The sequence below is a fragment of the Neophocaena asiaeorientalis genome, unplaced genomic scaffold (assembly GCF_003031525.2).
Source record: "Neophocaena asiaeorientalis asiaeorientalis breed wild unplaced genomic scaffold, Neophocaena_asiaeorientalis_V1.1 scaffold205, whole genome shotgun sequence".
NCBI classification, from domain to species: Eukaryota; Metazoa; Chordata; class Mammalia; order Artiodactyla; family Phocoenidae; genus Neophocaena; species Neophocaena asiaeorientalis.
In genome coordinates, this window is record NW_020174369.1 from 1406907 (window position 1) to 1423263 (window position 16357).

Here is a 16357-nt window from a genome sequence, read left to right on the forward strand (position 1 = left end):
ACAATATAATATGTAATATATAAGTATATAAAATATATGTGCTACTACTGGTTCTATTTCTCTGGAGAACCCTGACTAATACAATGACCAAGTAAATGTTATTAAAGTGATCCCAGTTTCGGGAGTATTACTAACTCTGAAGCTACTTTGTCAAACTCATTCAAAAGAAGGGCGTGTCAACAATAATGATAGCTAATAATTATTACACACTTACTAGTGCCAGGCACTGTTTCAAGTATACGTATCAATTTGTTTGATTCTCATTTGCACCTATGAAGATACTGTCATTCTTTCCACGTTCAGATGAGAAAACTGAGGCACAGTCCACGGTCACAGAGTAGTAAGCGGCAGAGCAGAGATTAGAAGCCAGATATCTGAGTCCAGAATCTGGGGTCCTAACCACTCTGCTGGAGCCCGTCTCGGAAAAAGGGAAGTGCCAGCTGAAGTCAAACAGAGCAGGAGCAGCTCCACTGCAATGGAAGTCATCACAGGAGGAGGTCATTGGCACACACACAGCAGAGAGGCCCCCAGACGACAAAACAAACTATGAAGCAAAGCCATGATGAGAAACAATCACATGTGCTGAAGATGGGAAAGTACAGGAGATCTGAGATTTCCATTCATTAACTCACACGTCCTCATTCCCCCTTTGACCAAACTCTATTCATGCTAACGTTATGTATGTTCTCTCCCTGAATCCTCTCAGTAGCACTATAAGGCATTTTACACATGTGGAAACTAAGGCTTGGAGATATTCAGTACTTGCCCAAGGTAGCACCATTGTGGGTCCAGAAACCAGGCCTTCTAATTCCTAGTCCATGCTCTTTTCCTCTAAACTACTAGTCACTCTAGAACCAAGGAGAAACTACAATGAAAATGATGAAGCCCAGGTTGATGGTGAAAGGAGCTAACAAGTGAGTTTGGGATGATATTTTTCAAAATATCATTAGGCTGATCCAATGGTTTCACAGATCAATTCCTCTATAAAATAGTCACTTATATTGGGAACATGTGAGAGGGAAGTTACTATACTTCCCTATGCCTGACATTATCATCTATAATAGAACAGTATTACTTAACCTGTATTTTGAGGTTAAGGCAGAATCTATGAAATCACTGCTGAACTTAGGAATGACTCTTTAAAAGCATCCTGACTTCTACTAATGCAACCATGAAAGCAATTTCTCAATAATCCAGCGGCAACTTCCACAGCATGAACAAAAGATGACCTCAAGCCCTCATTTTCATTGTTAAGCTCAAGCTTTAAAATATCTGAATTTCAAATTTCAGGGTGTCTGCTTTGAAGTGCGCCATCATATCTGAGAGCATTTGTTTTAAGAAGGAGAAGGCAAGGTCACCCTCTGAGCCGCTGGCAGACTTTCCTAGGAGACCAGCCTCCTGACTCCCAGCTGCTTCTTGTAGCCTTACACCTTGTTACAGACAAACCCTGCTACTTGAAACACACGACAAATCGCTACCATTTATCAAGTGTTTACAACATTGCTGGGTACTTTGTAGAATTATAGATATTTATCTCAATCCTCACAGCAACCCTAAAAGGTAGGATTTATTGATTTCTCCATTTTCCCATGTGAAGAAATAGGAGGCCCAGAGATATTAAATAACTCTCCTAAGATCACACAGAGACTATGGTGCTCAAAATATAAACCCAAGGCTATCTGACTTGACCCCAAATTCTATGCTCTTAACCCCTTATAACACACTCCCTGGATCTTCTCGTTTTCAAGTATTGCTATGTCATTCGATTTAAACAAATTTCATTTATGTAGTTGGTAAGAAAGAAGTATTCGATTCTCCCTCTGCTTTCAAAGAATTTATAATTTAGACAGGGAGGTGAACTACACCCAAAGATCGGAAACTAACAAAAAACAGACTGAATATAATAGAGTCGCAAGCTAAGAACCATCTAAGTCCATTCTATGATTCAGCCAGCATTTGTTGAACTGTTATTACATGCTACACTGCCTTGTATACACGCTACCACTATACATTCCAATTATGTCAAATTACCTGTGATTCCTGGACACACCAGGAGGTTTCCTGCCTCTGTGCTTTTGTATGTGTGGTTCCCCTGCTTGTAATGTCCTAACCTCCAATGTCCTTTTCACAAACTCCCACTTGTTCTTTAAAGCACTGAGTGTTATTTTCTCTGGTCTTTCTACAGTCTATTCTCCACACAGCAGCCAGGATGATCTTTTAAAAAGATAACTTACATCAACACATGAATGGATAAAGAAGATGTGGCAAATATATACAATGGAATATTACACAGCCATAAAAAGGAACGAAATTGAGTTACTTGTAGTGGATGGACCTAGAGTCTGTCATACAGAGTGAAGTAAGTCAGAAAGAGAAAAATAAATACCATATGCTAACACATATATATGGAATCTAAAAAAAATAAATGGTTCTGATGAACCTAGGGGCAGGACAGGAATAAAGATGCAGATGTAGAAAATGGACTTGAGAATACTGGGAGGGGGAAGCTGGGACAAAGTGAGAGAGTGGCATGGACATATATACATTACCAAGTGTAAAATAGATAGCTAGTGGAAAGCAGCCACATAGCACAGGGAGAGCAGCTTGGTGCTTTGTGACCACCTAGAGGGGTGGGATAGGGAGGGTGGGAGGGAGACACAAGAGGGAGGGGATATGGGGATGTATGTATACGTATGGCTGATTCACTTTCTTATAAAGCAGAAACTAACACACCATTGTAAAGCAATTATACTCCAATAAAGATGTTTAAAAAAAATTTTTTTAAAAGATAACAGACCTTGTCACAATTCTGCTTGCGACTCTTAATTAAAAACAACAACAGGGCTTCCCTGGTGGCGCAGTGGTTGAGAGTCTGCCTGCCGATGCAGGGGACACGGGTTCGTGCCCCGGTCCGGGAGGATCCCACATGCCGCGGAGCGGCTGGGCCCGTGAGCCATGGCCACTGAGCCTGCGTGTCCAGAGCCTGTGCTCCGCAACGGGAGAGGCCACAACGATGAGTGGCCCGTGTAACAAAAACAACAACAACAAAACCATCAAACGCTTCACCTTTACGATCTCATTCTTAGTAACCTCTCCAAACCCCTGTCCTGCCACCCTCTCCCTCCCTCATTACAATCTAAGCACACTGGCCTCCTTTCTGTTTTGCAAGGACACTATCCTCTCTCCTACCTCAAGGACTTTGCAAATACTGTTCCTTTCCTGGAATGCTCCTGTATGGCCAGCTGCCTCTCAACCATGTGGTCTCACCTTAGATGTGTGGACGAAGAAAGTCACCTGCCGTATCAGTAAAAAAAGGATGTTGCGGCCATCAGGTCACTGCCCCCCGCCTCCCCCCCCCCCACTTCCTGACTGTGCACCCTGAGGGGATTAAAGATGGAGAAAACAGGATTCTGGGCTTAGGTAAGTTAAGGTGCATATCAAAGGAACGATTTCAATGAACCCAGGCTCTTGCACCTTCCCATACAGAAAAGTGCTAAATTCATTCACTTGAGATTTTTGTTTTTCCTTTAATTAGTAGAAATATTTTGATGTTCAACTACCTGATGTTTGCAAAACTCTTCTATACCCTGGCTCTTCCATTACCTCTTTGGAACAGTCTCTCAGAGCTATCTGAGAGGCTGTCACCCTGGCTTCAGTCCTCAACAAGTCCACCAAATAAAACACAATTCTCAGCTTTTAGGTTGTGCTTTGTTTTTTTTTTCAGTCGACAGACATCACCTTCAAGAAAGTCCTTATCCTTCTACCTTTTCCCGAGAGCCCTCTTCCCCACCTGTTTCCGTCTACCATAATTCTTCGGTTTATACCGTTCTTAATAGTTGTCATAAATCTGTAAATTATTTCATTACTTTTATGAGTTTAATTCTGTCTCTTTTACTCTGGGGTCTTATACTGTATCACTCACTGCTGGGTCCCCAGTGACTAACACTACAGGCTCCAGTGATCTGGGTCCTCCTCTGATGCTCACAGAAATACTGAAAACTCCTACTAGATGGACAGGTAGATGATGTCATATCATTAATTTTTTCATTGAGCTCCTCTGTGCCAGGCACTGTTCTAGAATATAAAGGCAAATGAGAGACAAGGTCCTTGAACTCAAGACTCTCATGGTCTCAAATAACACAGAAAATAAATAACTAGAATAAACATTATCATTGGAAGCATTAATAAATACTAACAGAAGAATAAAGCAGCCTTATATATGGAATAGATAGTATCTTGGGGGAGGAAACATGAGCTATAGTCAGGGAGGCTGACATTTCAGCATTTATCATTACCTTACGTTATACCATCATTTGCATATTTATTTTTCTCCCCAGCCAAAATGTATGTGTCATGAGGGCAGAGACTTTTTTTGTTTTCTGTTGGATTACCAGCATCTAACTGATGTCTGGTACATACTTGGGGTGCAAAAAAGATTAATTGAATGAATGAACAATCGAACAAATCCTGCATGATCAGAAGGAGTCATCAGGTGAAGATCTAGGAAAAAACCACTCTATACAAAGGAAGAAGCAAGTATTTCTGCCTGGGAAGAACATGCTTGTTGTATCTGCAGAGAAGCCAAAAGGCCAGTGGGCTGAAGACAGTGAACAAGGGAAAGAGGAGGTTAGGAGAGGAGTAAAGAGCAGCCAGAATGACGGGACCTTCTTGGCCCTTGTAAAGAGTTTGGGATTTTTAAATTTTATTCTAAATGTAAAATGGAGGTGACGTTCTCAATGATTAGTTTGATTAAATAAATATCAATAGTTAATTCAACAAATAACACACAAGGGAATCCCAATAAGGTTAACAGCTGATCTCTCAGCAGAAACCCTACAAGCCAGAAGGGAGTGGCAGGACATACTGAAAGTGATGAAGGAGAAAAGCCTGCAACCAAGACTACTCTACCCAGCAAGGATCTCATTCACATTTGATGGAGAAATTAAAACCTTTACAGACAAGCAAAAGCTGAGAGAGTTCAGCACCACCAAACCAGCTTTACAACAAATGCTAAAGGAACTTCTCTAGACACGAAACACAAGAGAAGGAAACGACCTATAGTAGCGAACCCAAAACAATATAGAAAATGGAAATAGGAACATACATATCGATAATTACCTTAAATGTAAATGGACTAAATGCTCCCATTAATTCAGAGTGTAATGGGTCTGCAGAAGAGAGGGAAGAGAGGAGAGAGGGCTAAAATAATAAGGACAAGCTTGTTGGCGGAGTGTCACTTGCTGGATGCTAGACTAAAAAGGAGAAGAGAAAAGAGAGGATTTCATGTAAATCCACATCTTCATACGGCAGGAACCCTTACATGATGCACAAGGGCAAATGAAGAGGTCAGATCATCCTCATCATTCGGCTTTGTTTAAATTAGGATATGATATTGCATGTACGATCAATGCAAAATATGCAGATAGAGTCTTGGAATGTTTAGTTATACCAAAGTCCATAGAGGGTAATTCATTCTATCTGTCCATCCTTCTCCCCATCAGTCTGTTTATCTGTCACTCCATTGGTCCATCACCTACTTAGTTATACATAATTATTACTTGCATGTCTACTTCCCGGGGAAACAAAGGTGAAAAAGACATGATCCATTGCCTCACTGAGTTTACAGTCTAACAGAAATGTCCCCAGATCCCTCATGTTGAAAAACTTTTGACACAGGACACTGTGGTTGAAAATATTTATAAACACACAGTTCTGAGTTCACAACCTGGATAAGCTCTGTATTATCTTATACTTTAGGTCAAGTCATGAAATGTCTCTGAGCCCGTGGTTTCTCCTCTACAAGATGGGAATGTTAGTTTTGCCCTCTTAAAATGGTTATGGGGTTCAAATGAGTCTAACAGGTATACATAAAGGGCTGAGCAATGCCCAGGACGTGCCCAGTAACCAAAGATTAGTTTTCACTCAAGTTTTCTGAATATACCTATGTACAAAAAAAGGCTCCAAGTCTACAACCCGTGATTGTCTGATTTCTTCCTAAATCATGACCTTTTCCTTATCAACTGAATGCTATCAAAGAGAGAAGGCACCACTTGACTCTAAACACTTTCCACTGTAGCCAGCCTCCCTCACACAGATCTTTCTGCAAAGAGAAAGTGAAATCCTAAGGCCACAAGTCTGTTTCTTTTATATATAACTTTATTTCCATTTTATTCACAAACTCATTTTTAATTAGAAAGAACAGGACAATAGGCAATGAGGACAGCGTGAGGGGTGAATCCACAGCTATGCCACACGTGAGATGCTGTAAATATCTGTCAATTACCAAACAAAAAACAAGGAGGCCAGGAGTCTCTTAAACCTTGCCCCCTTTTGTCACAGGTAAGAGTCCCATGCGAATCCGGTAAGGCGTCTGGGAGGCTGTGCTCTGGAGTCGGGCTGACCAGGTCAGACCCCGGCACTGCTGATCCAGTTGCATCTTCCTGGATTACTTAACCTGACTCTATGGTTAGAGAGTCCACTAACCACTTATTTCGTGGGGTGGTGGCAGTTGGGAGTTTTAAAATGAAAGTGGGACATAAACATAGGGCACAAGGCTTTGTCTATAAAAAGTGCTGAATAAGTAGAATCTTTAGGTGATTTTTTTTTTAAAGGAGGAAAACTTAAAAACATGAAAGAAGAGAGAGAGCCTAAATAAATCCACTGTTCCCACCACCCTTGCCCTTGTGAAAGGCAGACTGAACAGTGGCCTTGGTATGTCCCTAAAGTCCAATTAAAAAGGGATAATAAGAAGTTATTGAAGTGGCTTGAGCTGAAACCACCTGAGTGTTCTGGATCTAAAAATTAATAAAGGCACAGGCTTAAAAAAAAAAAAAAAAGTCCTTCTCTTTATTTTTGCCCCAAAGTGACTTCGTTTAACACACTGGGATCTTGAGGCCAACTTTCACATTCCAGATACCATTATGGGGAGCCTACTTTGCTGTTGGTCATTGGGAGCAGATCTATACTAGTATTAACCACCTAAAATGCAGCCATTCATGACACAGCCCTGTAGTTACAAACGATTTAAAAAGTAGCCTTCGGAAGTTCTAGTGTTACATGCATACAGTACAAAGACATGCTTGTTTTGTTAAATAGAAACCAATCCCCAATAGCTTTTAGGAAAGTTCCATCTTGTGCTGGGCACTGATGATGTGCCGAGCACATTGTTAGATATCAACAGGGATGGAAACAACACATCACCTACAGGTTCTAGATTCCTCTCTTTCCCTCCCATCTCACTCCCCACAGCTGATCCAGCAATTGCTGGCTTTCCTTTAAAACATAACTTGAATCCATTCATTTCTTTATCTCCATTTCTACCCCCTTGTCTGTATCAAGTTATTTAACCTCTCTGTGACTCAGTTTTCTCATCTATAAAATATATAATAGCTTCATCTACTTCTTAAAGATTGTCACAGATGGAATCATTTATATACTTAGAACAGACGCCATATCAGTGTTGATTGTTATTTTTAATGTTATTGTCATTGTTTCATTGTCACAATGGCTTCCTAGGCTGTCTGCCTATTTCCACCTGCTTCTCCACTAAATTTAGTATTTAGACAGCATCCAGATTGATCTTTACAAAATAAATGTCAGCTCATGTCACTGCCTGGCTTAAAAACTCTCCTCTGGCTTCCCAATGCATTTAGAGCAAAATCCAAACTCATTCCACGGCTCCCAAGAACCACCACCGCCATTCCCCTAGAGCACTGTGTTTTAGCTGTGCTCCCTGCCGTTCCGGTTCTTTAAATGTGTAGAGGGCGGTTCTTGAGAATTCGCCCCAGCTGTTCCCTCTCCTGGAACATCTTCTAGACCTTCCATAACTGAGTCCTCATCATTCAGGTCTCAGCCCAAAAGTCACTACCTCAGGGAGGCTTTTCTTGATCATCCTACACCTCCTTTATTTCACTCCCAACCCCCTGTTATTATCCTAATATGCTTTAAATATTTTTCTTTATAGAAGCAGACTCACAGAGATAGAAAACAAACTAGTGGTTACCATTTGGGGGGGGGGCAACATATGGGTGGGGAAGTGGGAGGTACAAACTATCGGGTGTAAGATAAGCTACAAGAATGTGTTGTACAAAAAAGGGAATATAGTCAATATTTTGTAATAACTGTAAGTGGAGTGTAACCTTTAAAACTTGTATAAAAATTTTTTTCTTTATAGCACTTACCACTATTCAAATAAGGACTACAGCTTCATCTTATTTGGCCACCATGTCATTTCTCTGTTATCATCATTATTTTACTTGAATGCTTTAGTAAAGGCATTTATTCCCCAGGTTCTATTCTTCCCAGTTGTCTAATACAGGTTCTCGACATAGTCACATAATCTGCTCAGCCCTAGAAGATGCTTGTGTTTCCCACGCTGCATGGGGAAGAAATATCAAAAACCAAACACAAAAGTATGTCCCAAAGTATTAGGTTGAAGGAGGCCATCCAGAAGATTGAAAATAGGCTTATATTATCTTTTAAAGATGATCATCAAAATGAAAATACAAAATTAAAAGTCCAGAAGAGAATATGGTGGAATCCTGAGATCCACACACAGACCCTCGCGCAAGAAACAGTGTACTGTCTGCATCTTTTCTACTCCTGAAATAAATAGCCTCTCCCTGCCTTAGTGTCTAAGTCAGAGATTTCCTGACTCAGGACTACCCTCTGACTCTTCTTAATAGGAGAAAACCCATATTGATAGCTAATGAATAAAATATTAGCCAACTCTGCTAAGTACTGACATAGACCCAGGGCTGCTTGCTGCCCTGGGACTACCCTGCTTTGCTCACAAACACAAATAGGAGCTGCTTATTCAAGAGGCATGCCAACCAGCTTGGTTTGCACGAAAGAGTGATGACAAAGGATAAACTCCACAGTCAATTCATTAATGCAATATTAATATTCCAGAGATAAGAAGAAATGGAGAGGCCAAGAGTTGAAGAAACAAACTCATTGATCATCTTCTGTGTACTCCATGCTTTATATAATTTATCTCATTTAGTCTTTGTGACTATCAATGAAGTAAATATTACTATGTTCACTTTACAGACGCGCATGTCAAAACTCTGAGCTGTTGAATGACTTGTGTAAAATAGAGTGAGTGGTTGAACCCATGCTAACCTGACTCTAGACCTGTACTTGCCCCTTTACACAATGCTGTTTATATTTAATACACAATATAGAGAGGCTCAGAAGTAAAAATGGCTATTCTAAATGCACTGAGTTCCTAACAAGAGGATTACAAAATATATCCATAGAAATACAGTGAAAACACAAAGACTCCCGTTTTATGAATAATAGTTGAAAACAATGAGTTTGAGATTAGAGAAGAAAGTAGTCCTTAGATGTTTTAAAAACTGTCATGTAAAGAAGAAGTAAAGACAACATCTATTATACCAATGAATAGATCTTGGAGGGATGGTTGGGAATCTAGAGTAAGGATGTCATTTCTTTTTCCAGCCCCACTTGAAGGACTTTTGAATAAACAAACAAACAAATGTGTGTGTGGGTACATGTAAGATATTTTATACACTGCTGTATTCTCAATGTATATAAGAGGGCTTGGCATATAGCAGATGCTCAATAAATATATGTTCAGTGGATAAAATCTGGCCCAACAAAGAAAGACACTGGACTCTCCAGGCAATGAGCTCACCATCAAAGGATTTTTGAAGAGACTAAGGTTCTGAGCATGAATTCTTGCCTTTGGTGGGAGGTTGTATAACAGCCAAGTAAACGGTATTGAGCACTCTCTAGATGCTAGGTAATGTGCTAAACACTTTACAATCATTACTTCATTTAACCAACACCACAATTGCATGAGTTAGGATCTATCAATATCCCATTTTACATAAGTAGAAACTGAGGTTTGCAGAGGTTAAGGCATTTGTCCAGTACTACATAGGTGTTAAATGGTAAGGCTTAGATGAAAAGCCCAGATTTTTGTTAACATTATGTTGTAATGGCCTGGCTGCATTAGATAATTGCCATGTCTCCTTCCAGTAATAAGATCTGACATATTCTATTTCTAATCTAATATCTTTATTGAAAATTAATACCATGAACATGGAAGATGTTTTTCCCAAACAAGCGCCCATTTCCATAGAAGTTGTACCTAAGGCTGCTTAGCATCATGGCATTTACTTGTTCAAACTAATTTCTTATCATTGACAAGATAAAATTCAAAATCCTTAGCATGGCACTTAATGTATTTCAGGATCTAATGTCATCTCTTACTTTTCCACATCAGCATACTTCTTTTGTCTGTTTATATCCTCTTTTTTATTACTACCACCTTGCTTTCAATCATGTTCTAGCTCTATACTGACCATCCATTGCTCTGTCCTTTAGTCTATCCATCTTTCCATCCATCCATCCATCTACCAACTACCAGTCAAGAATGTGGTTATTTCTGGGGACAAAGCCCTGCCCTCACCTATCTTACAGTCACACAAAAGGGAACAAATAAGTAAGCCTACCTAATCCTGACCTATCACACAGGATACATCTCAAGGTGTTTTGCCTTCTACGAAGCCACGCCTAAGTATTCTGGTGCCTCTTCATCTCTTGTCTTTCACTCTTATAGCAGTACGGCCCATATCATAACCGAAGTATAGTGAGTCTCATTTTAGATGAGGTTAGGGTTCTAAAGTCAGTGTGAAAGGACAGAATAGCGAAACTGTCCTTGTAAATCCCTTAGGAAGAGGGTGTCACGTTAGAGGCTGACTACAGTTTCCCAATACTTGCCTATCACAGCAAGTTTGCCCCCCATGTTGAAATGGATGATTAAAGTGCCAGAGAAGGAGTCAGCTTAGTTTAGAGCCAAGCTGTAGGGAAAATGCATACCTAGCTGAACACTAGCTTACGAGCGTGCCAAATCACACTCATGACCATACTGAGGTCTCACAGTATCTGAGGCAAGAGGGAATTAAGACTGACTCAGAGCACAGCAGAATTACACTGTCCCCTCAAACTGTGATACTGAGGCCCATGTTCATTGAGTAAATAGTGCAAATCATCTCCCAAGCCTTCTAAATTTTTTTCCCTCTTTCATATAAATGCACATAGAAGGTGGTTCCACTGACCTACCTCATGCCATCCTTGAACCCTTTCAAACAGACAACTGAACCAGGAGTTCCTAGAGCACATGAATCTTTTCTAGCATCATTCGGTCTGTTCCTTGTTGAACAAGAACATCGTATCAAGTCCTTAGTGTACAAGATCCTCCATGATTTGGTTCCTGTCTCCCTCCCATTTCTTTCCATTCCTTACTATACTTTCTATACTCTAACTCAAGTAGCTCTAGTTTCCAAAAGAAGACTTGTTACTCCACACTTCCTGCCTCTGCCTATAGTGTACCTTCCCACGTTTTCCAACAGATGTTTATCCTCAATACTTATTTCAAATGTTTCCTCTTCACTGTTAGGTTGATTGAGTTAATGCCCCTATTCTTCACCCCTCCATGGATCCCTGCCCACTGCCATGTAAAGCTTCAATGCCCTTCCACTCTGACTCAGTATCAGCAAAACTGTCTAGATAGTCTTCAACATGTGAGCCACACCAGCTGAGCCCAGCCCAGATCAGCCGAACCCACAGTCACTTTGTATACTGCTGATGTTCTGTTGGTATTATGCAGTATTACTGTAGCAATAGACAACTCATATGTTTTCTATAAAGACTTGCCTGACCCTCCCAAGGAAAAATGATCCCTCTGCATCTTTGCAACCTCTGAAACTTATACCTTTCTCTATTACAAAATGTAACACATTCTACTATTATAAACATTTAATGAATGAATAAGTAGTATGATTATTTATTTTTATGTTTAGTTCTCCTTCTAAGACTGACCTTCTTGAGAACAGGAGCATCTTTGTGAAGGAGTTTGTATAGTCAAAGTAGTTTGGGCATACCAGTTAGTACAGCCACTATGGAAAACAGTATGGTGCTTCCTTGAAAACTTAAAAATTGAACTGCCATATGGTCCAGAAAGCCTATACCTTGGTATACACCTGAAGGAAACAAAAATAGGATCTCAAAGAAATACCTGAGCTCCCACGTTCATTGTGGCATTAGTCACAATAGCCAAGATATGGATGGACACCTAAGTGTCCACAGATGAATAGGTAGAGAAGATATGAGATATATACATATATATATATATATAATCCATATATTATATATATAAATGTGTAAATGCAATATATAATATTATAGATATATGAATGTAATATTATAAATGTGAGATATATATATATATGCACACATTTATATATGGAATATTATTCAACCTTGAAAAAGAAGGCCATCTTGCCATCTGCAAAGACATGGATGAACCCTGAAGGCATTATGCTAAGTAAGATAAGTCAGACAGAGAAAGACAAATACTACATGATATCACTTATATGTGGAATCTTAAAAAAAAAACAGAACTTGTAAAAGCAGAAAATAGAATGGTGGTTACCAAGGGCTGGGGAATGGAGAAATTGGAGATGTTGTTTAAGAGTACAAACTTGCAACCTGTAGATAAATAGGTTCTGGAGATTCAATGTACAACATAGGGATTATAGTAAAAAAATAATGCTATATTACAAACTCAAAGCTGTTGAGAGACTAGATTTTTAACTGCTTGCAGCACAAAAAAGAAATAATTATGCAAGGTGATAAAGGTGTTAGCTAATACTACCGTAGTAACAATATTATAATATATAAGTGTCTTGAACCAATACACTGTACACCTCAAACTTATACAGTGTTATATATCAATTATATCTCAGTTAAAAAAATAGTTTGGGCACACCTGGGTTGGAATCATGCCTCTGCAAGTGACAAACTCTCTGAGGCCAACTATCTTTAGCTGTAAAAAAAAAATGAGGACAGGGGCAGCAACTTCACAGCGTTCTTGAGAAGAGGAAGTGAGAACATCTGTATACAGTAGCCAGCTTGATGCATGACACATCAGAGGGCTCAACAGATAGTATACGGCTGAGTGATTAATGGACTGACACTTCATGGCCAAAGTCTTACAATGAGTGTACCAAAACCAGAAGGTCCTTTGTCCCATTACCGATTCCTAACATCACACTGGCTGCCCACAGCACTCTGTGGCCTCTAATCTGATTTATTACTACAGAGGCTGATGTTTCAATTTACTGAACCCAACTGTATCATAAGAAAAAGGACCTCAGATGACCATCTTTGCAACTTAACGCCAGCCTGGTTTTTAAATGCAGTTTATTTAATCTCTCATTTAATCCAAAGTTGCAGTTTGGTGCTTATAAATCTGCTCTTCCTGCAACTCTTCTGAGAAATACAGACACCTGGCGTGTGCTTACTGCCTGCTTTTGGGCAGGCTAAGCAGCCTCCTTGATGGGCTACGCTCCTACACAATTGAAAAACAGGTACTCACCTCTCTGGAGGCAGGTCGCCTTCCTCCCCAGCTGCTGTAAGAGCAAGAGGCAGGGTGAAAAAGAGGGGTTTCAGTGGCAGCCTGTTTAAGTGAATTGTTTGTGCAATGACCACACCCCGCCACCTCCTCCCCCCACCCAGAGACAAAATGTAGAAGGGCAGCTTACCTGTGCCCCAAGCCGCCCCTCCCCCTGGCATCCGGGGACCATCAGTCCTGCATGCAGTGTTCACCTACACTTTATGGTGCTTATTTATGAGTGCAATCTCCTGTATTGAGCCCTGGAGGGGCTTACCTCCAGGTAAGCCCCTGTGGGGTTTACCTCTTAATCTCTTGTTTCTATCATGGAGCCTGGCAAAGAGAGTATAGCTGCTCAGTGTGTGTTTGAGTTAAGGATAACAGTGCCTTCATTGAGCATTACTGGTGTGCCAAGCACTGTTCAAAGTCTCCCCAGGCCTCATCTCATTTCTCCTCACAATCATCGAGTGTTATTATCATCCCCATTTTATAGATAATGACAATGAGGCTCAGTGAGTACTGTGCCCAGACTTATATAGCTAGCGAGGGGAGAGCTGGGATTGACAAAGCCCATTTTATTCCCAAAATCTTAGTCTTATGTTCTCTGTTCTCTGACAACCTTCTTCTCTTTCAGAGAGACGGTTTGAGGCCTGAATTATTTAATGTTTATAAAAGTCATACTGAGCCTTCTTTGATATGGAGGTGGCCATATTATCAAAGTATACTTAGCAGAGCTTGATTTCTCGCTATAGGATTTTCTTTTAGGATAAGACTTCAGATGACTCATAGCAGTGGTTCTCAAAGTGTGGTCCCTGGACCAGCAACATCAGCATCTCGCCGTGAACTTGTTCAAAAGGTAAATTCTCAGGCCCCAAACCAAGACCAACTGAATCAGAACTCCGGGGTTGGGCCCAGTAAGCTGTGTTTTAACAAGTCCTCTAGCTAACTCTGATGCATGCTGAAGTTTGAGAATCACTGAGTTAAAGAAATTTCACCCAAAGTTTGCCCTAAGCAGTCTAATGAACAGACAACAAACTAAGAATAAATGAAAGAAGAATTAGCTCTTTTAGTGTACCATCCACAGGCACTCGTGGCCACAGTAAGACAAATGCTAGCACAGCACTACGCATCACCCCAAAGTGTATGTTCACCTTGTGTTTCACTAGAGCAAATGTAAGCGAAGGTGTTTCCAGTGTCAACAGGATCAGGCTGCAGTGGGGGGAAAAGAGGGGTGAGAGGGTGGTTCCCTTTACACAGTAGAGGAAAACACACAAGAGCACAGAAGGATGGCTGCCAAGGATGCTGCAGGTCCCGGAAAGGACTAATGGGGGCAGGGGTAGGGCCCTTCAATTCATTCCTGAAGGCAGATCACAGAGGCCCAAGGGACTCCCAGCATGATCCCAGGTCAAGTTCACACTGACTTTCCTCTCTTCACTTCCTCCCCCTCTCCTACTGCACTCGGTTGTGTTGACAACATGGGCTTTGTAGGAAAACAAAGACTCCCTGCCTCCGTCCTCAGCTACTTTTTGTTTTCTTCCTCTTGGACAGAGTCCCAGTGATCAAATGCAGTGCTCTCAGGGGAAGCAGGCTGGCCCAGGAGCGATAAGGGGCCAATTCCCACAGATTTGTCATTTCACAGGCGAGCTGCCACAGCCTCTACGTGAGAATAAGCAGTGATGGATGTCCAGCCCCACAGAAAAGCAGTCTGGCACTGTCCCCTGGGAGTCGATGCAGAGGGGGAGGTGACGGGGATCTGGCCACGGGAGCCATGCCTTCTGTTGGCTGGCTGTGCACGGGGCCCTGCGCATTTCCTTACCTTCCCTGTGGGTCTTGGGAAGAGCAGCTGCCTGCCTCTGGAAGGCCCGGAGGTTCACGACCGGGGGCCTCGGTGGCTTTGCGGGAGGAGGACCCAGGGACTTGACAGAAGGCAGTGGCTTGGTGTTGGGAAGTTGTGGATGACTGACATCTGGCTGGTCCTCTGAGCATAAACAGTCCAAAATGTAGGTTAATACTTCCATTTCATGGCTGGCCTCAGCCTCACTCCCCTCCCATCTATTCTCCACCCAGCAGACAGAGTGTCCTGATCAAAATGCAAACCTGATCTTTTTTTGTTTTTTAAATTTTTATTGAAGGGACATCCCTGGTGGTCCAGTGGTGAAGAGTCCGCCTTACAATGCAGGGGACGCAGGTTCAATCCCTGGTCGGGATTGAAGATCCCACACGCTGCGTGGCAGCTAGGCCCACGCGTCACAACTACTGAGCTTGCGCGCCCCAACGAGACAGCCAGCGTGCCGCCAACTACAGAGCCCATGCGCCACAACTAGAGAGAGAAAAACCCTGTGCACCACGACTAGACAGAAGCCCACACACCGCAACGAGGGAGAAGCCCTCACGCCGCAACGAAGACCTGATACAGCCCCCAAAATAAAGAAAATAAATACACAATTTTTCTAGTAGTTGATTTACAATCGATGTTGTGTTAGTTTCAAGTGTACAGCAAAATGAATCAGTTATACATACACATATAGTCACTTTTTTTTTTTTTTTTTTAGATAGAGTTCCCTGTTCAAACCCGATCTTGCCACCATCCAGCTGCCCAGAGGATGAAGCCCAGTTTCCTCAGCTGCCGTCCACTCACTCCATACTCTGGCATTTAAACACCACACAGCCTCAATCTACATTTCTTTTCTTATCACACTTTACCACCCTCCTTCCCCAACCTTAAGCCCTAACATCTTTCACTCACAACCATTGGCTTCTCCGTTTTCCAGATTTGATTTTTTTTATAGTGTCTATTTTTTTTAATTTACTTTTTAAATTGAAGTACAGTTGATTTACAAAGTTGTGTTTGTACAGCAAAATGAGCCATATATATATATACACACATATATATATATATATATACATATATATATATATATATAAATATAGTTG

The 16357-nt window shown here is 41.2% G+C and overlaps 1 protein-coding gene across 1 annotated transcript in view; it reads right to left on the reverse strand.

The window, feature by feature from the left end:
- FYB2 (FYN binding protein 2) overlaps positions 1 to 16357 on the reverse strand; it is an 87919-nt gene that overhangs the window by 67599 nt on the left and 3963 nt on the right. Inside the window, 3 exon segments of the mRNA XM_024756222.1 lie at positions 7618 to 7626; positions 13409 to 13442; positions 15240 to 15401. Of these exon segments, the coding sequence (XP_024611990.1) occupies positions 7618 to 7626; positions 13409 to 13442; positions 15240 to 15401 (205 nt within the window).